General features: G+C 38.2%; 1 protein-coding gene across 1 annotated transcript in view; it reads right to left on the bottom strand.

Moving 5' to 3' along the window:
• Positions 1-15,340: 15,340 nt before the first annotated feature.
• The window catches only part of SPAG6 (sperm associated antigen 6), a 59,140-nt gene continuing 54,778 nt past the window's right edge, over positions 15,341-19,702 (bottom strand). The window contains exon 11 of the mRNA XM_015811565.1: positions 15,341-15,938. Within this exon, the coding sequence (XP_015667051.1) occupies positions 15,872-15,938 (67 nt within the window). The 3' untranslated portion in view covers positions 15,341-15,871. The remainder of the gene's footprint in view (positions 15,939-19,702) is intronic.

Below are 19,702 nucleotides of genomic sequence, written 5' to 3'. Positions count from 1 at the left end.
AGTTAATCAATAAATCAAACATATTCATAATATTTTTCTTTTGGGTCTAATTTTTAAGTATTAAACAAATAGCATCCTTATTTTCAACTAATTTCCGAATGTTTTAAATTTAATAACCAAAATTTCCCTTATCTCAACTTCTCCCTTTGACTCTCTAATTAGTAATATGAAATCCCCTCTGATAAATCAAAACCCCAATTTTCTTCAGCCTTATTCTGGCTTGCTTTCTTTGCCAACTAGCCTTCCATGTCAACGCTTTTAAATCATCAAATAGATCTCCCTCTATTATTATATATATTATTTGGAATAAGAGAGACCATTTAGTTGCTATTTTTTTGGAAGAGCTAGCCCATTTGTATTCCTTAAATCGTCTCCCTATTATTCCAAATCTCCATAATTGTCCTGCTATGTTTATCTTCCATTCAGTCTGTTCTTCTTCTTGCTCCTCAAATTTCTTCTGATATATATAGAAAGTCTTTTCAATTATCAGTGTTGTCAGCCCCTTTTCTGGATATTCCATTGACCGTATTTATTGGTCAATTGAGTCCTCTGTCTTAGTATTTGATTGCTCCACTTCTTCTGTTATCTTCTGCATTGTTAGTTCTTTAGTTGTAGTCGGAATTTGGGTTTCTATATCTAAGCTGACATCTTGTTCTTTTCTGTAACATCTTATTTCGTCACAAGCTGAAAGGATAGTTTCATGTATTGCTTTCAACATGGAAATAATCTTTTCCTGGTCTTCATCCATCTTCTCTTAATGGTGCATTAAGTTGAGGACTTTAAAATCAGACAATGAAAATAATTTTATAGCTGGGTACGGGGCCTCTATTTCATGTGTTTGTAGGTAATCTTTATAGTAAAAGTTGTTTGTCAAGTAAAATTTGAAATTTGATGAAAAATAAAAGTTGGTTGTCTTCAGTCCTCTATCCTTGATAAGCCCCAGAAGATATTTGTGCCATTATTCAGAATATATAAGACACTTCCCTTAGGATAAACTATTGGGGAGGGGTTGAGCACATTGGGTGGAGGAGGTATATGATCATAAAGGAGAGAGCAGCTGGTGAGCTACAATGGAGAAAGGAAATCAGTGATAAATTTCATTAAAACTACTCCATTGACTATTGAGGAATTGCATGTAATTGACCTCAAGGCTAGAAATCAACATTTTGGATGAACTCCACCCATGATCCTAGAGGTATCTAATTGCATTTTGTTTCTCCATTCCCTTCCAGCCAAGGGAAGAGAGCTGAGACAATAAATTACTCTTTCCTACTGGGTATCCTCCATGTTATAGCTCCCATTATTATTGTGGACTGTGGGATAGTGGGAACTACAGTCCAGCAGATCTCAAGGACATGAGATTGATGAAGTATTGAGCTGAACCTTTTTAATATGCCTAGAAGAGTGACTGAATCCGGTAGAGATTCAAACTTGGAAACTAAAATAGTTCTAAGTCATTATTGTCATTTATGAAACATTAGAAACTGTGGAGGAGTTGTGAATAAAGCTGTAAATGGTTAGTCAACTAATACCCACACCCACATATTGTGTGTTGTTTCCTGATCTCTCCACAGCTCCTTCCCCTCTTTCTGCAAGCACAAATAACCAAAGGAAAGAGGCTTACATTTCACTGATTCTTTTAAAAGAGTTCTTCAGTTTGAAATGTAATCTGTCTGCAGGCTTGCCTGCTTTGAAAAGTGAGAGCAGGGAGGGTGGGACAGTGGAAATATTTATAATTTCCCCAGTGTATCCTAAATGGACATACAGATCAGAAGCACATGTTCAGTTCTTTGTTTATAGAAAACATAAAGTGATCTGGTAGCTCAAAAGAAACTGTAACAAAAATTCCACATGTTAATATTTCCAGGTATCAGAAGCATGGAGGGTTTTTTTTTACACCTTTATAGGGAAATTGTTGATTAGTTTTGTTTTTATTGTAGCAAGGCAGCTGAGTAGTCATGATTCCTTCTACTGGACCCACTTTGTAAAATAGATGTGATGACAGGGTTAAAATATGCTCTAAGCCCTGCCAGAAAAGGGACAGATAGCAAATGTCACATAAAGTGACACAAGTCTACCTAACTCACAAGAAAAATATCCACTCAAGTGTTTATGGTTTAGGGTGTGATGAGACCCAACTAGATTATGGAACAAATAGTAAGGGAGCAGGTCACCTTTCCAATCACAAATCCCAAGAAAACAAATCAAACAATGAGGTAGGCAGTGATGAGAAAAAAGAAAAACTCAACAATCGGGAGATGCAGGAAACATACCCACGGACAGGCATAAAAGTCTTAAATGCTTATATACAAATGCTCAAAGCTTGGGGAACAAACAGGGCGAACTAGAAGCAATAGTACATGAGGGCAGGTATGACATAGTTGGCATAACAGAAACCTGGTGGGACGAAACTCATGACTGGACTGATGGATGGATACAAATTGTTCAAAAGAAACAGGTCTACAAAAAGAGGAAGGGGAGTTGCACTATATGTAAGAAAATACTACATATCTACAGAAATTTCATCAAAGATAAAACCTCTCCATAATGTATATGGGTCAATGTAAAAGAGAAAAAAGTGACATTGCCATAGGTGTATATTACCCAACCAATCAGAAGAAATAAATGAACTCTTTGCCAACCAGTTAACAAACATATGTAGGAAGCATACCAAAGTAGTAATGGGAGATTTCAACTATCCAGATATCAACTGGGAGACAAACTCTGCAGTGAACGGGAGATCAAACAGATTCCTAACCAACCTAGTCAACAATTTGTCAAATGGTGGAGGAGGGAACTAGATGTAAAGCTATACTGGACTTAATCCTTACAAATAGAGAAGAAGTAATAGAGGGAATTGAAATTGCCGGAACCTTGGGTGAAAGTGACCACGTCATACTGGAATTTAATATAATGCAAACATTAGCAATAGAAAACAATCCAACCAGTGTCTTAAACTTCAAAAGAGCTGACTTTAATAAACTCAGAGAGAATCTAGGAAAGATCCATGGATGAAAATCCTAAAGGGAAAACAACCTAAGAAGCATGGGAAACCCTAAAAAATGCGATCATAAAAGCCCAAACCAGCACAATACCATTGAGAAAGAAAAACAAGAAATTCTAGAAGAAACCAGCATGGCTGCACAAAGATCTCTCTGACAAACTGAAAGACAAAAAGGACAAATACAAAAAATGGAAAGAGGGGCACATAACTAAGGCCGATTATCAGCAGACAGGCAGGACATGCAAAGATGAAGTCAGAAAAGCAAACGCTCAGAACGAACAAAGACTTGCAATAGAAATCAAGGATAATAAAAAAAAATTCTTCCAACATACTAACAAGAAAAAAGTCAAGGAAACTATAGGCCCACTAAAGAGAGAAGATGGCAAGGAAATAACAGGCAACAGGGAGAAAGTAGAGCTGCTTAACTCATACTTTGCATGTCTTCACACAAAAAGAAACTATAGCCCAACATACCAAAAAAACCCACTGCAAAAGACATACTAATAATAATGATAAAGTTGGAAGGGACCTCGGAGGTAATCTAGTCCAACCTCCTGCTCAGGCAGGAAACCCTATACCATTTCGGACAAATGGCTGTCCAGTTTCTTCTTAAAAACTTCCAGTGTTGGCGCATTCACCACTTCTGGAGGCAAGTTGTTCCACTGGTTAATTGTTCTAACTGTCAGGAAGTTTCTCCTTAGTTCTAGGTTGCTTCTCTCTTTGGTTAGTTTCCACCCGTTGCTTCTTGTCCTGCCTTCAGGCGCTTTGGAGAATAGCTTGACTCCCTCTTCTTTGTGGCAGCCCCTAAGATATTGGAACACTGCTATCATGTCCCCTCTCGTCCTTCTCTTCGTTAAACTAGACATACCCAATTCCAGCAACCGTTCCTTATATGTTTTAGCCTCCAGTCCCCTAATCATCTTTGTTGCTCTTCTCTGTACTCTTTCTAGAGTCTCAACATCTTTTTTACATCGTGGTGACCAAAACTGGATGCAGTATTCCAAGTNGGTTTTTCTTGCCTAAATGTAGAACCTTACTTTTTTCACCATTGAATTTCATTTTGTTAGATAGCGCCCAGTGTTCAAGTCTGTCCAGATCCTCCTGTATCCTAAGCCTGTCTTCTGGAGTGTTGGCTATTCCTGCCAGCTTAGTGTCGTCTGCAAATTTGATGAGTTCCCCATCTATCCCCTCGTCCAGATCGTTGATAAAGATGTTGAAGAGCACTGGGCCCAGAACAGAGCCCTGGGGCACCCCACTACACACTTCCCTCCATGTAGATGCGGTTCCATTGAGGACCACACGCTGAGTACGGCCGGTCAGCCAGCTATGGATCCATCTGGTGGTGATGCTGTCTAACCCGCATTTTTCTATCTTCTTGAGTAGTAGGTTGTGGTCTACTTTGTCAAGTGCCTTACTGAAGTCCAAGTAAATTATATCCACAGCATTCCTCTGGTCCACTAATTTTGTCACTTGGTCAAAGAATGCAATTAGATTTGTCTGGCATGATCTGTTTTTGACAAACCTGTGTTGGCTTTTAGTAATGGCTTTTTTTGCCTGTAGGTGTTAGCTGATTCATTGTTTGATTATCTTTTCCAGAATCTTCCCAGGTATTGAGGTCAGGCTGATAGGTCTGTAATTTCCTGGGTCCTTTTCCCCCCCTTTTTTGAAGATGGGAACTACATCAGCTCTTTTCCAGTCCTCTGGTAGTTCCCCAGTGCTCCAGGATCTCTGAAAAATATAGTTCAGTGGTTCTGAGATCATATCTGCCAGTTTCCTTGAGAACCTTGGGATGTAATCCATCTGGTCCTGGTGATTTGAACTCATCTAGGCTGGACAGGTGTTCACTTACCATTTTCTTGCCTATCTTAACTTGTATCTCTATTTTGTTTTTTATGGCACTATTTTTGATAGGTTGGTCTGTTTTTTCCCTTTGTGTAAAGACAGATGCGAAAAACGAGTTAAATAGTTCTGCTTTCTCCCTGTTGCTTGTCACCTTCTTGCCACTTTCACCCACTAATGGTCCAATTGTTTCCTTCACTTTTTTCAAAAATTAAAATAAGCAGGAAAATGATAAGAAAACACTTATCCAACCTTGACAAATATAAATCACCGGGACCTGACAGATTACATACCAGAGTTCTGAAAGAGCTGGCAGATGTTATTTCAGAACCATTGCACCACATCTTTCACAAATCCTGGAGCACCAGGGAAGTACCTGAGGATTGGAAAAGGTCTGATGTGGTTCCCATCTTCAAGAAAGAAAAAAAAACTGACCCAGGAAACTATAGACCAGTGGTGGCGAACTTATGGCACGCGTGCCAGAGGCGGCACACGGAGCCCTTTCTGTGGGCACGCGCCATCGCCCCAGTACACGTGGTCTCTAAAAGTTCATCACTGGCCTAAGGCCAGCCAGCCTGCAGCCTCCACTGGGGAGCCCACCATCCCACCCGCCAGAGACCCCCTGGATCTCCCCCAACCCTGCCTGGCTCCCACAGATGTCCATCCCCATAAGCAACATCAAGGTGGCCACGCCCACCCCGGCCATGCCCATCCAATTTGCCATGACTACTGCAGCCACACCCATCCAGTGGCCATGCCCACCCAGTCTGCCAAGCCCATGTAGTTGCACCCGCCGAGTGGGCCACACCCACCCGGCACCCAGCGATACATAAGTGGGTTTTGGGTTGCAGTTTGGGCACTTGGTCTCTAAAAGGTTTGCCATCACTGCTATAGACCAATCAGTTTAACATCAATACCTGGGAAGATCCTAGAAACAGGATCTGTGAACAACTAGAAGCAAACAAAGTCATAACCAGTAACCAGCATGGGTTTGTTAAAAACAGATCATGACAAACCAATCTTATTTCATTCTTTGATAAAGTGACTAAACTAGTAGACCAGCGAAATGCTGTGGATGTAGTATACTTAGATTTCAGTAAGGCATTTGATAAAGTAGACCACCCATCTATTCCTTGGTAAACTAGAAAAAGGTGGAATAGACAACATCACTACCAGATGGATCTGTAGCTGGCTGACAAACCGTACTCAACGCGTAGTCCTTAATGGCACTATATCCACATGGAGAGAAGTAAGCAGTGGGGTCCCACAAAGTTCTGTCTTAGGCCCAGTACTCTTCAATATCTTCATAAATAACTTAGATGAGGGAATTGAAGGGGAACTCATCAGATTTGCAGATGATACCAAACTGACTCCAGAAGACAAACTCAGGATCCAAAAAGATCTAGACAAACTTAAACAATGGGCCCTATCCAGCAAAATGTGTTTCAGTTTGGAGAAAAGCAAAGTTTTACATTTAAGCAGGAAAAATCAAAGGTAGAGGTAGAGATTGGGCGAGACCTGGTTTAAAAAGAGTTACTGTGAGAGGGACCTTGGAGTTCTAGTGGACGATCACTTGACTATGAGCCAGCAGGATGCAGCAGCAGCCAAAAAGCTAATACAATCCTGGGTTGTATAAACAGAGGAATAGAATCAAGATTATGCAAAGTATTAGTACCACTTTATAAAACCCTAGTAAGACCACACCTGGAATACTGCAGCCAATTTTGGTCACCGTATCACAAAAAAGATGAGAGTTTGGAAAAAATTCAGAGAAGCGCAACTAAGATGATCAAAGCCCTGGAGACTAAAACATATGAAGAACAGCTGCAGGACTTGGGTTTGGCTAGTCTAAAAAGAAGAAGAAATAGGGGAGACATGATAGCAGAATTCTAGTATTTGAGGGGCTGCCACCATGAAGAGGGGGTCACATTATTCACCAAAGCACCAGAGGGCAGGACAAGAAGCAATGGTTGGAAATTGACCAAAGAGAGAAGCAACTTGGAATTAAGGAGAAACTTGACAGTGAGGACAATCAACCAGTGGAACAGCTTGCCTCCAGAAATTGTGGGCGCTCGATCACTGAAGATTTTAAAGAAGAAACTAGACAATCACCTGTATGATATGGTATAGATTCTTTTGCTTGAGCAGGGGGCTGGACTACAAGACCTCCAAGATCCCTTCCAGCTCTATTCTATTCTATTCTATTCTATTCTATTCTATTCTATTCTATTCTATTCTATTCTATTCTATTCTATTCACTGTTAATATTTTAGATCAGCGTTCCCTACCTTTCTGGCTTTGCAGACCAGTGCGGGGGGAAAAGAAGAGGGGATAGTTCCGCACAAGTGGCTGGCAAGCACGCATGTGCAGCTCCATTTGTGCAAACGGAGTGCATGCATGTCTGTCGCTCATGCATATGGAGCATGCATGCATGTCGTGTGCACTCACCCGTTTCCATGGCACAGTTGCAAACAGTTCACGGCCCACTAATGGGCTGCAGCCCAGAGGTTGGGGACTCCTGTTTTAGATTTCATAATTATGTTCTTATGTTCTTGCTTTAATTAAGACTTGGTTATTCCAGCTTGCAGGACTGGCCTAGGGTAATTTTTAGAGGGGGTTTTAATTATATTTTAATTAGACTATATTTAAATATTTCCTTTTAATTAATTTTAATCCTGTAATTGTCAGTTGTGTATTTTTAATCGATTGTCAGCCGCCCTGAGTCCGCAAGGAGAAGGGCGGGATATAAATTTAATAAAATAAATAAATAAATAAATAAATTAGATGTTATTTTTTATTGTGTTTTCGTAAACTACCCAGACAGGTTAAAGAGCAAGATACACTTTTTATACATAAAATACATGGAATAATAATTTTAGGTACTTTCATTTAAATATGCAGTTCTTGTTTTCTTCAAGCTCCTTTTGCTGCTGAGTGTGTTTCTAGAGGAATCCTGGGCTTGTGCATTCAGCAATAATTACAGCTAAGCTAAATAGGACTGACTTTCAGATATGAATATTAAAGATGTATCTGCTTCCTCTCTTTTTCTTACCATGAAATGGAGCCAGTCCATTACATTGGCCCAAGTGCACATATTTTGTTCCTTTACGGCATTGAAAGCCTTTTCTTCTGTCAGACCTTACAGAGGACATCCCAATTTATCAGATTTGCACATTCATATTTGTTGACTGCACTACAAAAGTGGATTCCTGTTGTTTTCTCAATTTTTCAGTCTTTAGTTCTGGGTTTTGCTGGAGGTATACTAGCCAGGTTCAAACTTGCTTCAGTTTTTCAAGCTCAGCCAAGATGAATTAAGCCATCTGCTATATTTCATACTGAAATATTGTTTGCCACTTGGAAGAAGTTTACACAACCAGCTGTGACTTTTCTGATTTGTAATGGTAGGCATGAATACAGGCTTAGTGGATGGTTTGGTATATTAAATACTAACTAATTCTAAATGGTTTCATTTGTTCTAGATTATTAATCATATCCTTTTGTCCATCCTGCACATTTCCCCAAAAAGATTGAAACAGTAGACTGCATTGCTATTTTATTATCTAGGGCAGCCTTCTTCAGCTTGAAGACCTCCAGTTATGTTAGACTACAAATCTGATCATTCCTACACCCTGAGGGCAGCAGTTTCTAGTGCACTGTCTAACATGATACATACAATTCTCTGAATTCAGAAGAGTTTGCTTTTCAGACTGCAGCAATTTCTCATCTTGCAAAACCTATTGAGATTTAACAAGCCATCTTTGATCAGCAGAAATCCTAAGCTTATCTTTTAATTACAAATGCAGATTTAGTTGCAAACACACCTGCAGCCGTTATATTATTAGCCTGACAGACATTCCACCCAAAGAAATAAAATAGTAGTAGTCAGTCTTAGCTTGATTCTACTCCAACTTTATCTTTCTGTATATTAGTGTTTCTCAAACTTGGCTACTTTAAGATGGATGGACTTCAAGTTCCAGAATTCCCCATCCAGCTGTTTGGGCATTCTTGGAGTTGAAGTCTTAAGTTTTCATCTTAAAGTTGCCAAGTTTAGGAAATACTGTGGTATATTGATATTTTATTATAATAAACTTAAAAGGGCTCCAAAAAGGCAAAATGGTAACCATGACTGCATGATGAAGGTCCCACCCCTGATTCAAACAAGATATGTGAAACAGGGACAAATCTTCAATTGAGACTTTGGAGCCAACATCTTGCCTTTTTCCCCACTTGTTTTCTTTCTTTCCCTTTCCCTCTCCCCCCCCCTCTCTTACATACACACACACACACACACACACACACATCTATTACTATTCTCTCAGTTGCAGTGGCACCTTGGAAGACATTGCCATTATTTCTGCTGGGAGAGGGGGGAGGGGGGAGGGGGGTGGTGACATGGGGGAAATGTTTGTGTTGCAAACAAATGCCTCTCCCCCCCCCCCATGTAATAATTAGCTCTTCAAAGAAGTCCCAGGAGCTCCATCTTCAGGTCCAATCTCTGAAGCAACAGCTCTTGCCTAGCAGAATGGAAAGCTCTTTTGTGCCTGTCTTTTCAGCTAGCTGAAAAATAAACAAACGGGAAATATCAAAGAGGGAGCCATCCGGAAAGGGATGTATGCCAAGAGACCAGCATTTGGAAAAGAATACGTTGAGGAAATGCCAGCTATTAAATATAGAAGGAAATGTGCTTTCTAAGCCTTTGCATATCTTTGTACAGCTCCAAGATGGATAGGAAGAAACTGAAGTCCAAAAATGTAAATACTTACAATGTAGGGACACAATTCTCTTTCTGACAATGTTTTCTTCATCCGTTTGAAGACAATAAGCAAACTTTTTCATTGGTGAGGGCATTGCTGCCACTTTTTATGCTCTATCACTGTTCTAACCAAATCTTTCTGCCTATCAATGGCACCACGACTCTCTCCCTTTTCTTTTGAAAACCAGTCGTACCTTTATTTACCGCTTGCACCTGTTTCCAGGAATTAAGGAATCAACAGAAATTTATAGTACCTGGTTGCTTCCTATTGGCCTTCAGACAGTTTTTACTGTTTCCATAGGTCTCATTCATTTTAGCATGTTCCACTGCATCACCAGATTATTCTTTCCAATGCTTTCCTGGAATTCTTGCAGGCTTGTAGCAATTATGAAGCATGGATATCTACAGAGCAGGGGCAAATGATGCTATGTGCATCACACCCTTATTGTGTGATTTAAATGTCACAAATTACTGTTTATGTCATTTGCACAATGTCATGGTACACAGTGTGGCTTATGCTAAGCATTTAGAATGGGGAACTAAGTCATGTGAAGGAAGGGCATAAAGAAAAAAAAAGATTGACATACAGTATTAGCAAATAGAATCTGAGATAACGTTAAGGAGTCTCTTAAAAACTTCTATGATGGGATTTACTTTGGCCAAAATATTCAACAGCAGCACTAGCATCAGGAACTGGGTCCCATATAGAATCTTATTTCTGTCAGCCCCTGGCGCCTCCACCTCTTGGAGCTTAAAGTACTATTTCACTTTGTCTTATTGGCTCCTTCTGGCCAATAGTATGGTTTGGACCCATAGACAGAGGGAGGACAAAGGAAGTAGTAATGTTGACAGTGGCAGAGAGGGAAATTCACAGAGTGGGCAGGAGCAAAAATGTTCTTGTTCAAGAATGTAGTGTCCACTGCAGCTGCTCTGGTTGAGTGGAATTCCCAAAAGACCAAAGCAGCCACGTTGCCTTAAAACAGTGTACTATTTCAACTTGAGAAATTTGTCTTTTTTTAGAATTAGTGTGCCCAAATGATATGGAGCAGCCAATGATATGTTTTCCACGGTCTTTCCTGAAAATCCAGTCAGCTAATGTATAAATTGCTGCTGTCAAGAAAGCTGTGCTTTACTAAATAAACACTGATTTTTTTTTGAGCACTCAGGCAGTTTAACCATTGCAGAACTGAATCATTTTCTCAAAGTTGTATGCTTGCAGTTACATTGGAAGAAAGTACCTTTCTCCATTGAACAATATCAGTTGTATTCAAATCAATTTTTGTTGACTGACAATTTGCAAGACTGACAATTTGCAAGATAAGAACATATTTTTTTATTCTTTTGGGACTATATCATCTGTGTGCATTTATGCAATCAGAAATATATTTTGTAAAGAATGAATGCTGTTATTTTGAAGGCAAGCATTTTATTTAAAAAAAAACCCTTTAAAAAGCTACCTATATTGTTTACCTAATAAAAAAAAGTCCGCTAAATATGTGAATTGGATGTGTACAATGGGCTGGAAGGAGGCAATGAAGAGAAAAGATTGATGAGTATAATGTAAAAAAATGAATGCAGATCTCATTACCTAAAAACAAAAAGCTTTGATGATCAGCCACTATTTGGAGGGGTATTTTGCCTACTAAAGAAGCTACCCTTCCGTTCCTCTTATTTTCTTTTGACACTTTCTGTTTGAAAGAGAAGAGGTGCACTGATGTACTTGACAATAATGTAAAGAGTTCATATTTGTTGGTTGTATTCTTAGAAGAAAAAACTACTAAAGTTCACCTTGCCATCAGGGTGGGTGACTAACTGCTCTCCAAGTGTCACTCAATTTAATTTCCCAGCAATCCTGCGAGTGTGCCCAATAATGAAAGATTCTGGGCATCATAGTTCAATATTGGAGGATCAGAAGTACCCCATTGTTAACATGAGACTTAAGCTGCTTATAATCCAAATACAATGGTGGGTATTTAAAAAACAAACCTAAAACAGGTTATAAGAATCCTCACATTTATTGTTTAATAGCTTTATGAGCAATGCATTTTTTTATCCTTCATTTTCTTCAATCAAATATTATTTATATACACAGGTGTGTGTGTGTGTGTGTGTGTGTGTGTGTGTGTGTTTCAAAGCCAAATTCACTGGCCAGACAATATAACATAGTGTTTTATATATGTGCATGTGTAGATAGAGATAGTGATAGAGAGATAGAAATATGTAGGTCTTTTTATGTCATTCTTGGCAACTGCCTAGACAAGTCCCATTTTGCCATTTTTTGGACAAGATTTCAAAAGAGATGTGTAACTGGTACAAAATCACCCAGCTGCCTTTATGCCTAGGGATTAACTACGGTAGAATTCAGTCTTCCAGTTTCTAGACAGATGCCTTCACCACTACACCAAACTGGCTCTCTCTCTCTATGTATTATATTATGCTGTCGGGCCAATGAATTTAATTTTGAAAATCAAGTGAGTTAATTGGAAGCATGCAATTTTATTTTTATTGCAAGTCAAGGCCCCCTCATTATTATTTAAGGACCTAATTCACAAGATAGTTCTTTCTCTCCAAGACTTTGATTTCATCCACTGGAAGATATCCAACTTATATATTTAATCTCCCACATTCTTCATTATTTTGTAACTAGTCTGAATCATTTCTGTACTATGGTACAATAGCTGTTCTCTTGCATATTCTTGAACCCTATTTTTAAAAAAACTATAAGCAAATCTGTGTGTGTGTGTATGTGCATATGCACAGGGTTATTTGGCAAAATAAGGCAATCTCAAGTCAGCAAATTTTGGAGGGCACCTGTAAAGTGGCACCACAGAAAGCAAACTGAAGTATCCTTTTAGCAGATGTTGTGGTATAAAAAAATAAGATTGTCTGGTTGGTTTTTATTTAAGAGTTGATATCTTATTCATCTCTGAAAGCGGCAAAAAAGCTCTGTTCTTGTGTGTGCATGTGGGCCAAGTAAGAGCAATCAAAACTGGCAATAAGCATCTCTGACTCAATTACATTGCTATGCTCATTTCTATTTTGAAAATGAATGCTGCAAAATGCCTTCTGTTTGTTGCATATCCTAGTTTTAAGAAGTCATTCCTGGCAATTATTCAAGTTCTTAACAAGTGGGGATGCTGTGAAGTTGATTCCCCTAATCTGAGGACTGACACAGTGGTGAAAAATGAGAGATGTATCTCTATGTATAGAGATCTTTACTTCAGTGAAACAAATCATTGAAAAACTCCACGCGCATTCTTAACAATACAGAATCAGTGCATGATTACTCAATAGGTTTTAAAAATTAACTGGGCTCAACAAAGCCAGCGTGTGCTTTAAATATATTAGCTGGAATACAACTGGCACATACCATTAATAAGAATCATAGCATATTTGATTGTAAGGGATCGAAGAGTTATAGCAGAATTTAGAAAGATCACTAAATTACAAATTTCAACGAACTGAGGATGTTACCTCCATTAGTGACTTCTTCACAAACAAGAACTGAGCCTTTTCTCATAGAAACTATACTGTAGATCAATCATGAGAGGAACAAACTTAACTTCTTCTCACAGGCAGCTGTGAGAAGCTGTAAGCTATTATAGAGAGGTCTATGATTTGATGCAGCTGAACTCTTTCATGCAGAAGAAGAAAAAATGTCAAATCTTTTCAAACAGACTGTTTTATGACTAACATTGTGTTACTAAATGCTGTTCTAAGAGCTAAGAAAAGGTAAAATGCTTAAATAAGATCTTCACTATATAATCATTTTGCTATATTCTGCATTTCATTACTTAACAAACTCATTTTGTAAATCAATAGTTGGAGAGCAGAAATATATACATTATGGTATCTTTATGCTACACTATATTTTTAGATTTCCGTATTGACCAAAGTAACTTAGTTAGCAAAAGATGCCAGTTCAGACTATGTTTAGGCCAGGATATCACTAACTAAGAGGAGTAATCAAGAAAGTTGGGTGCATCCTTTTTTCTCAAGGATGTGTTTTGCTCCTTTCATGAATCCCCTAATTTGTTCCTTTCCTAAGCATACACAAATATTGCACAATACTAATAGCCTAATTGGCATTCACAGTAACCCAAATTATAGGGCTGACTGCAGCAAGTGCTTCATTTTGCCAAGACCAATATTATTTCTGTTTCATTTAAAAGAAATATATGAAACCATTTTTATACAATACAGTGAATTTTGGCAATAAGGGTAGGATTCGTGATTAGGCTTCCTTGCTTTATAAAAAATAAAGCTGAGTATGCAAACTTACTAAAAAAATTGCACAAGAAAATACTAACATTTGATCCAGTAAAATAAAAAATAAATCCTACATAACTCCTATAGTAATATGATGATGATGCTGGAGTGCACCAGACTAATATTTGGGGTTCATGATCTGATGACTTTCAAGATTTGATGGCTTTAAATAGAAGGTGATATAAAACAAATACATTTAATACTTTGTCAAAAATAATGGCCAAATATCATACTGTGAAAAAGGAAAGGAAATTTGTCTGGAGGTTGAGGCTATACCTACCTTGCCCTTCCAAGAGTTAATAGCACAATTCTTAGATGTTTTGACGATATTTCTGTAAACAAGTGCACAGCAGTCTGTGCTCTGATTATGTTATTCTTTTACAGGTATGTTGAAGAACTACTGGGAAAATAAATTGATGTCAAATAGCCACACCACCTCAAAAGCAATAAGCAACCTAATCAAATCTTAGAGCAGTTTCATGATGCTTATTAGTAGTCACTACAACTCATTCATCAAGGTAGCTCTTTGCAAGCCAAAGTATAAGGTGGTGTTCCATGGAGAGAGATAGCAAGTAAACTGATAGTAAGGCCAGAAAATTTCGTTTTTAGATGTTTCTTATGGCTTTTTTGGGGGGGGATAATACTGAATATTTCCTTCCTCTTCCTCCTTTTTCCTTGCTGTCTTCCCAACTATCAGGGATTTATTAACATATCAAGATTTTATAAGATGGAATGTAATTGTCAGAAGGAAACAGAAGAGTTGAGATTATGATTGAAAGTGAAAATTAAACTCCCCCTTCACATAGGATACTTAAAATATAAGGTCAGTGATAAATCTTTTAAACATTAACATTATCCCTTAAAAATTCTTTTGGGCTGATCCAAATTCACATGGCCTTTGGTCTTTAGAATCTCCCTGAAGCACTGAATTTTCTCAGAAGTAACAGAATATATTGCTATTTGGGATGTTCTTCATTGCTTGAGGGTGTATATATAAGTAAAGAAGCCAACTGACATTCAGCTTGAGAAACCTAAGGTACATTCATTCTGTAATATTATTTCTCTGCAGCCCCTGGAGAACTCTGTTACTTAAATACTGAACCTTTTAACCTTTATATATCATGGAAACTTAGGCCTGAGACAAAGACAAAAGGAAAACAATGTTGGCTTCACAAAACAAATGTTATTTGCATTTGGCAGTGGATATTGAGTTTTATTTCGCTGTTATCTGGTGCTATGTTGTTTAATGGAGAGGTTGTTGGAGTGTGTTTAAAAAAGGAAATATCCTGTCTTATAAATGCTGAGCAAAGGTGTGTATTCATACATTTTTAAGCAAGATTCAGTACCATGCTTTTCTCTTTTTTTCCCCACTTCTATTTCACAACTGCTTTTCAACCCTTACAAAACCTTTCCTAAATATCAGTTTTCTTAAAAGCTACTCCTAAAAGTGATAAATGAAACAGTACAACAAAAACTTGGTTCTTAAAAGGTCAAACATTCATTGGTTTACTGCAAGTACTAGGAGAGAAACAATAGTGGAGAGATAATCAAGAAAGTGGAAGTACAAGAATAATAGGTAATTTCTGCTTAGACTGAACCACAAGCCCTAGCAAAAAGAACAACAATCATACAACTCTGGTGTTTACTGGATAATGTTGTAATTTTCCCTCAAAGAAGAATTTGATGGTACAATCTATTTAGCAAATTTCAGGTGCATCCAGGAAAAGTCCTGGCCTCCCTGTACTTGGACTTGCAAAGCTACTGAGAAACACAGTTCTTTTAAAATAGGCATATAACAGTCTTTGTTCTTAGCATGAGTTCCAGAAGTCAACTGTGGATCAAAGGTGGAAAGGGTATGTCTTCCTGTTGTCATAATTGATTGGTAACATAACAGAAGGTTAAATATTTCCCACTCCAGTCTTGGCCAAACTATATTTGCTTGCCACTCAAAACAAAGATAAGAAAAAGAGGATTTTCTTCCTCTCTTTCTTATAGAGATGAAGAATTTATAGAACTGGGTGGTAATTTTCTACCCTTTCCAGAAGTGCTTCAGAATATCCAGGGGAGTAATATCTGAAAGAGAAATAAGGGTTATTTTATTTTTAAAATTATCATGTTAAACACTAAAGCTGCAACCCATCATAGAATTAGGCATACTTAAAATCAGTAGAATTGTATATAATTCAGATTGCACTGATGAAATAAAAATTAGGCTGGAAGACTAGAATGCTTGTTTCATAAGAATGATTTCTTATGAAAAAATTTTTGCATGCTCCAAGCATATTTGGTATCAGATTAGAAGTAAAACAAATATCAAAATATTTGTTCAACTTCAGCACATTTTGTGTAGTAGGCCTTTAACAGCAGTACTCTGGAAGAAGAATCACAGGAAAGGAGCTTTGCACTCTTAGCATCTAACTGTATTTTAAACTGGACACTATCTGAATTCTATATCTACCCAATTTAATTTTTCCTGTTATAATTTAACAAGAAAAGTAAGGATTTAATTTAGGAAACTCAAACAGGAGTAACTTATAGCCTACAGTATATGATTCTTAACAACCTCACTCATTTTTAAGATGTACTTTGTCATTTAATTAGAAATACACATCCAGGAGGAAATCTTTGACCCTTGCTGTAAAACTCAATTTCTATATATTCTATGGGGAGAATTTCCTTACTGTATTATAAGATTGCAAAACAAAACACTAGTGTCCAAAAATTTCTCCACAGAAAATTCCTTTAATGCTGCCTGAACTCTTTCAAAATGTTATTTGAATGATTAATTGCTATCCACCTATAGCTTCTTGGATAGGCAATCGAAGAATAAAGTTCCCATCTCCCCTCAAAACCCAGTACAAAGGTCAGATTTAAAAGCAGCCTCCAGCTTTTAGAAAAAATAAAATGTTGGCAGACAGTAAAAACTAGGGGAGAAACCAATTCTTTTATATTTCAAATCAGAGATGGTGCTTAAATCAAATAAATAAAATGTGCAAACCAGGCAGTAAATCCTTTTGGTGAAGAAGGGGGTGGTTAAACTCAATAATAATGTGTAGATGAATAAAGTCTTCATTACTAAATGAAACTAAAATCAATTGGAAATATTAAACTAATAAAATAATCAGACCTACATCTGCTGATATGGAATATGTACATTTTACTATGAGTGCTACAATGTTCTTTGGTACTCTGAAAAATAGAGGACTTGAATAATTCTGTTATATTAGAAACCTGACTGTATTACTTGCTACTTACTTCTGATTAAAGTCCATGAACTTAGACCGTAGATTTTTTGTTAAAAAAGCACCTGAAGTATCTCAAGATAAATTCAATCAGATGAAGCATACTGATAGTCTAATACCAACGTTCCCAGCTTAGCCCTTCCAGATACATTAAAATTACCACACTTATGGCTATACTGATTGGAAATTCCAGGAGCTGTAATAGTAGTGGATCTATAATGATGATAAAGTTGAAAGGGACCTTGGAGGTCATCTAGTCCAACCCCTGCTCAGGCACGAAACCCTATACCATTTCGGACAAATGGCTGTCCAGTTTTTTCTTAAAAACTTCCAGTGTTGGCGCATTCACCGCATCTGGAGGCAGGTTATTCCACTGGTTAATTGTTCTAACTGTCAGGAAGTTTCTCCTTAGTTCTAGGTTTGGTTAGCTTCCACCCGTTGCTCCTTGTCCTGCCTTCAGGCGCTTTGGAAAATAGCTTGACTCCCTCTTCTTTGTGGCAGCCCCTGAGATGTTGGAACACTGCAATCATGTCCTCCCTCGTCCTTCTCTTTGTTAAACTAGACATACCCAATTCCAGCAACCGTTCCTTATATGTTTTAGCCTCCAGTCCCCTAATCATCTTTGTTGCTCTTCTCTGTATTCTTTCTAGAGTCTCAACATCTTTTTTACATCGTGGTGACCAAAACTGGATGCAGTATTCCAAGTGTGGCCTTACCAAGGCATTGTAAAGTGGTATTAATACTTCACGTGATCTTGATTCTATCCCTCTGTTAATGCAGCCTAGCACTGTGTTGGCTTTTTTGGCAGCTGAAGCACACTGCTGGCTCATATTTAGGTGATTATCCACTAGGACTCCGAGATCCCTCTCACAGTTACTACTATTGAGCAAGGTATCCCCTATACTATACCTGTACATTTGGTTTTTCTTGCCTAAATGTAGAACCTTACTTTTTTCACCATTGAATTTCATTTTGTTAGATAGCGCCCAGTGTTCAAGTCTGTCCAGATCCTCCTGTATCCTAAGCCTGTTTTCTGGAGTATTGGCTATTTCTGCCAGCTTAGTGTCATCTGCAAATTTGATGAGTTTCTCATCTATCCCCTCGTCCAGATCGTTGATGAAGATGTTAAGAGCACTGGGCCCAGAACAGAGCCCTGGGGCACCCCACTACACACTTCCCTCCATGTAGATGCGGTTCCATTGAGGACCACACGCTGAGTACGGCCGGTCAGCCAGCTATGGATCCATCTGGTGGTGATGCTGTCTAACCCGCATTTTTCTATCTTCTTGAGTAGTAGGTTGTGGTCTACTTTGTCAAGTGCCTTACTGAAGTCCAAGTAAATTATATCCACAGCATTCCTCTGGTCCACTAATTTTGTCACTTGGTCAAAGAATGCAATTAGATTTGTCTGGCATGATCTGTTTTTGACAAACCTGTGTTTGCTTTTAGTAATGGCTTTTTTTGCCTGTAGGTGTTAGCTGATTCATTGTTTGATTATCTTTTCCAGAATCTTCCCAGGTATTGAGGTCAGGCTGATAGGTCTGTAATTTCCTGGGTCCTTTTTTCCCCCTTTTTTGAAGATGGGAACTACATCAGCTCTTTTCCAGTCCTCTGGTAGTTCCCCAGTGCTCCAGGATCTCTGAAAAATATAGTTCAGTGGTTCTGAGATCATATCTGCCAGTTTCCTTGAGAACCTTGGGATGTAATCCATCTGGTCCTGGTGATTTGAACTCATCTAGGCTGGACAGGTGTTCACTTACCATTTTCTTGCCTATCTTAACTTGTATCTCTATTTTGTTTTTTATGGCACTATTTTTGATAGGTTGGTCTGTTTTTTTCCCTTTGTGTAAAAACAGATGCGAAAAACGAGTTAAATAGTTCTGCTTTCTCCCTGTTGCTTGTCACCTTCTTGCCACTTTCACCCACTAGTGGACCAATTGTTTCCTTCACTTTTTTCTTGTTTTTTACATGTTGAAAGAAGCTTTTTTTTGTTATTTTTGACTTTGGTTGCAAGCCTTAGTTCATTTTGAGCTTTAGCTTTCCTCACTTCGTCTTTGCAGGCTCGGGCTATTTGCTGATATTCTGACTTAGTTATGTGCCCCTGTTTCCACTTTCTATATTTGTCCTTTTTATCTTTCAATTTGTCGGAGAGTTCTTTATGCAGCCATGCTGGTTTCTTTTGAGAACTGTTATTTTTCCTCTTTGTTGGTATTGTGCTAGACTGGGCCTTTATTATCTCACTTTTCAGAATTTCCCAAGCTTCTTGAGTTGTTTTCCCCTGGAGGATTCTCGTCCATGGAATCCTTCCCAAACCCTCTCTAAGTTTATTGAAATTAGCTCTCTTGAAGTCCAAGACTCTAGTTTGACTGTGTTCTATTGCTTGTGCTTCCATAATATTGAATTCCAATATTGCATGATCACTTCCTCCCAAGGTTCCTATGGCTTCAACACCTTCTATCATTTCATCTCTGTTAGTGAGAATTAGGTCCAAAATGGCTAATCCCCTAGTTCCCTTCTCTACTTTTTGGGAGACAAAGTTGTCTGCTAGGTTTGTCAGGAATCTGTTTGATCTTCCACTTGGTGCAGAGTTTGTCT

The sequence above is a fragment of the Protobothrops mucrosquamatus genome, unplaced genomic scaffold (genome assembly GCF_001527695.2).
Source record: "Protobothrops mucrosquamatus isolate PMUCROS unplaced genomic scaffold, P.Mucros_1.0 scaffold45, whole genome shotgun sequence".
Lineage (NCBI taxonomy): Eukaryota > Metazoa > Chordata > Lepidosauria > Squamata > Viperidae > Protobothrops > Protobothrops mucrosquamatus.
This window is presented reverse-complemented; position numbering and strand designations above follow the sequence as displayed.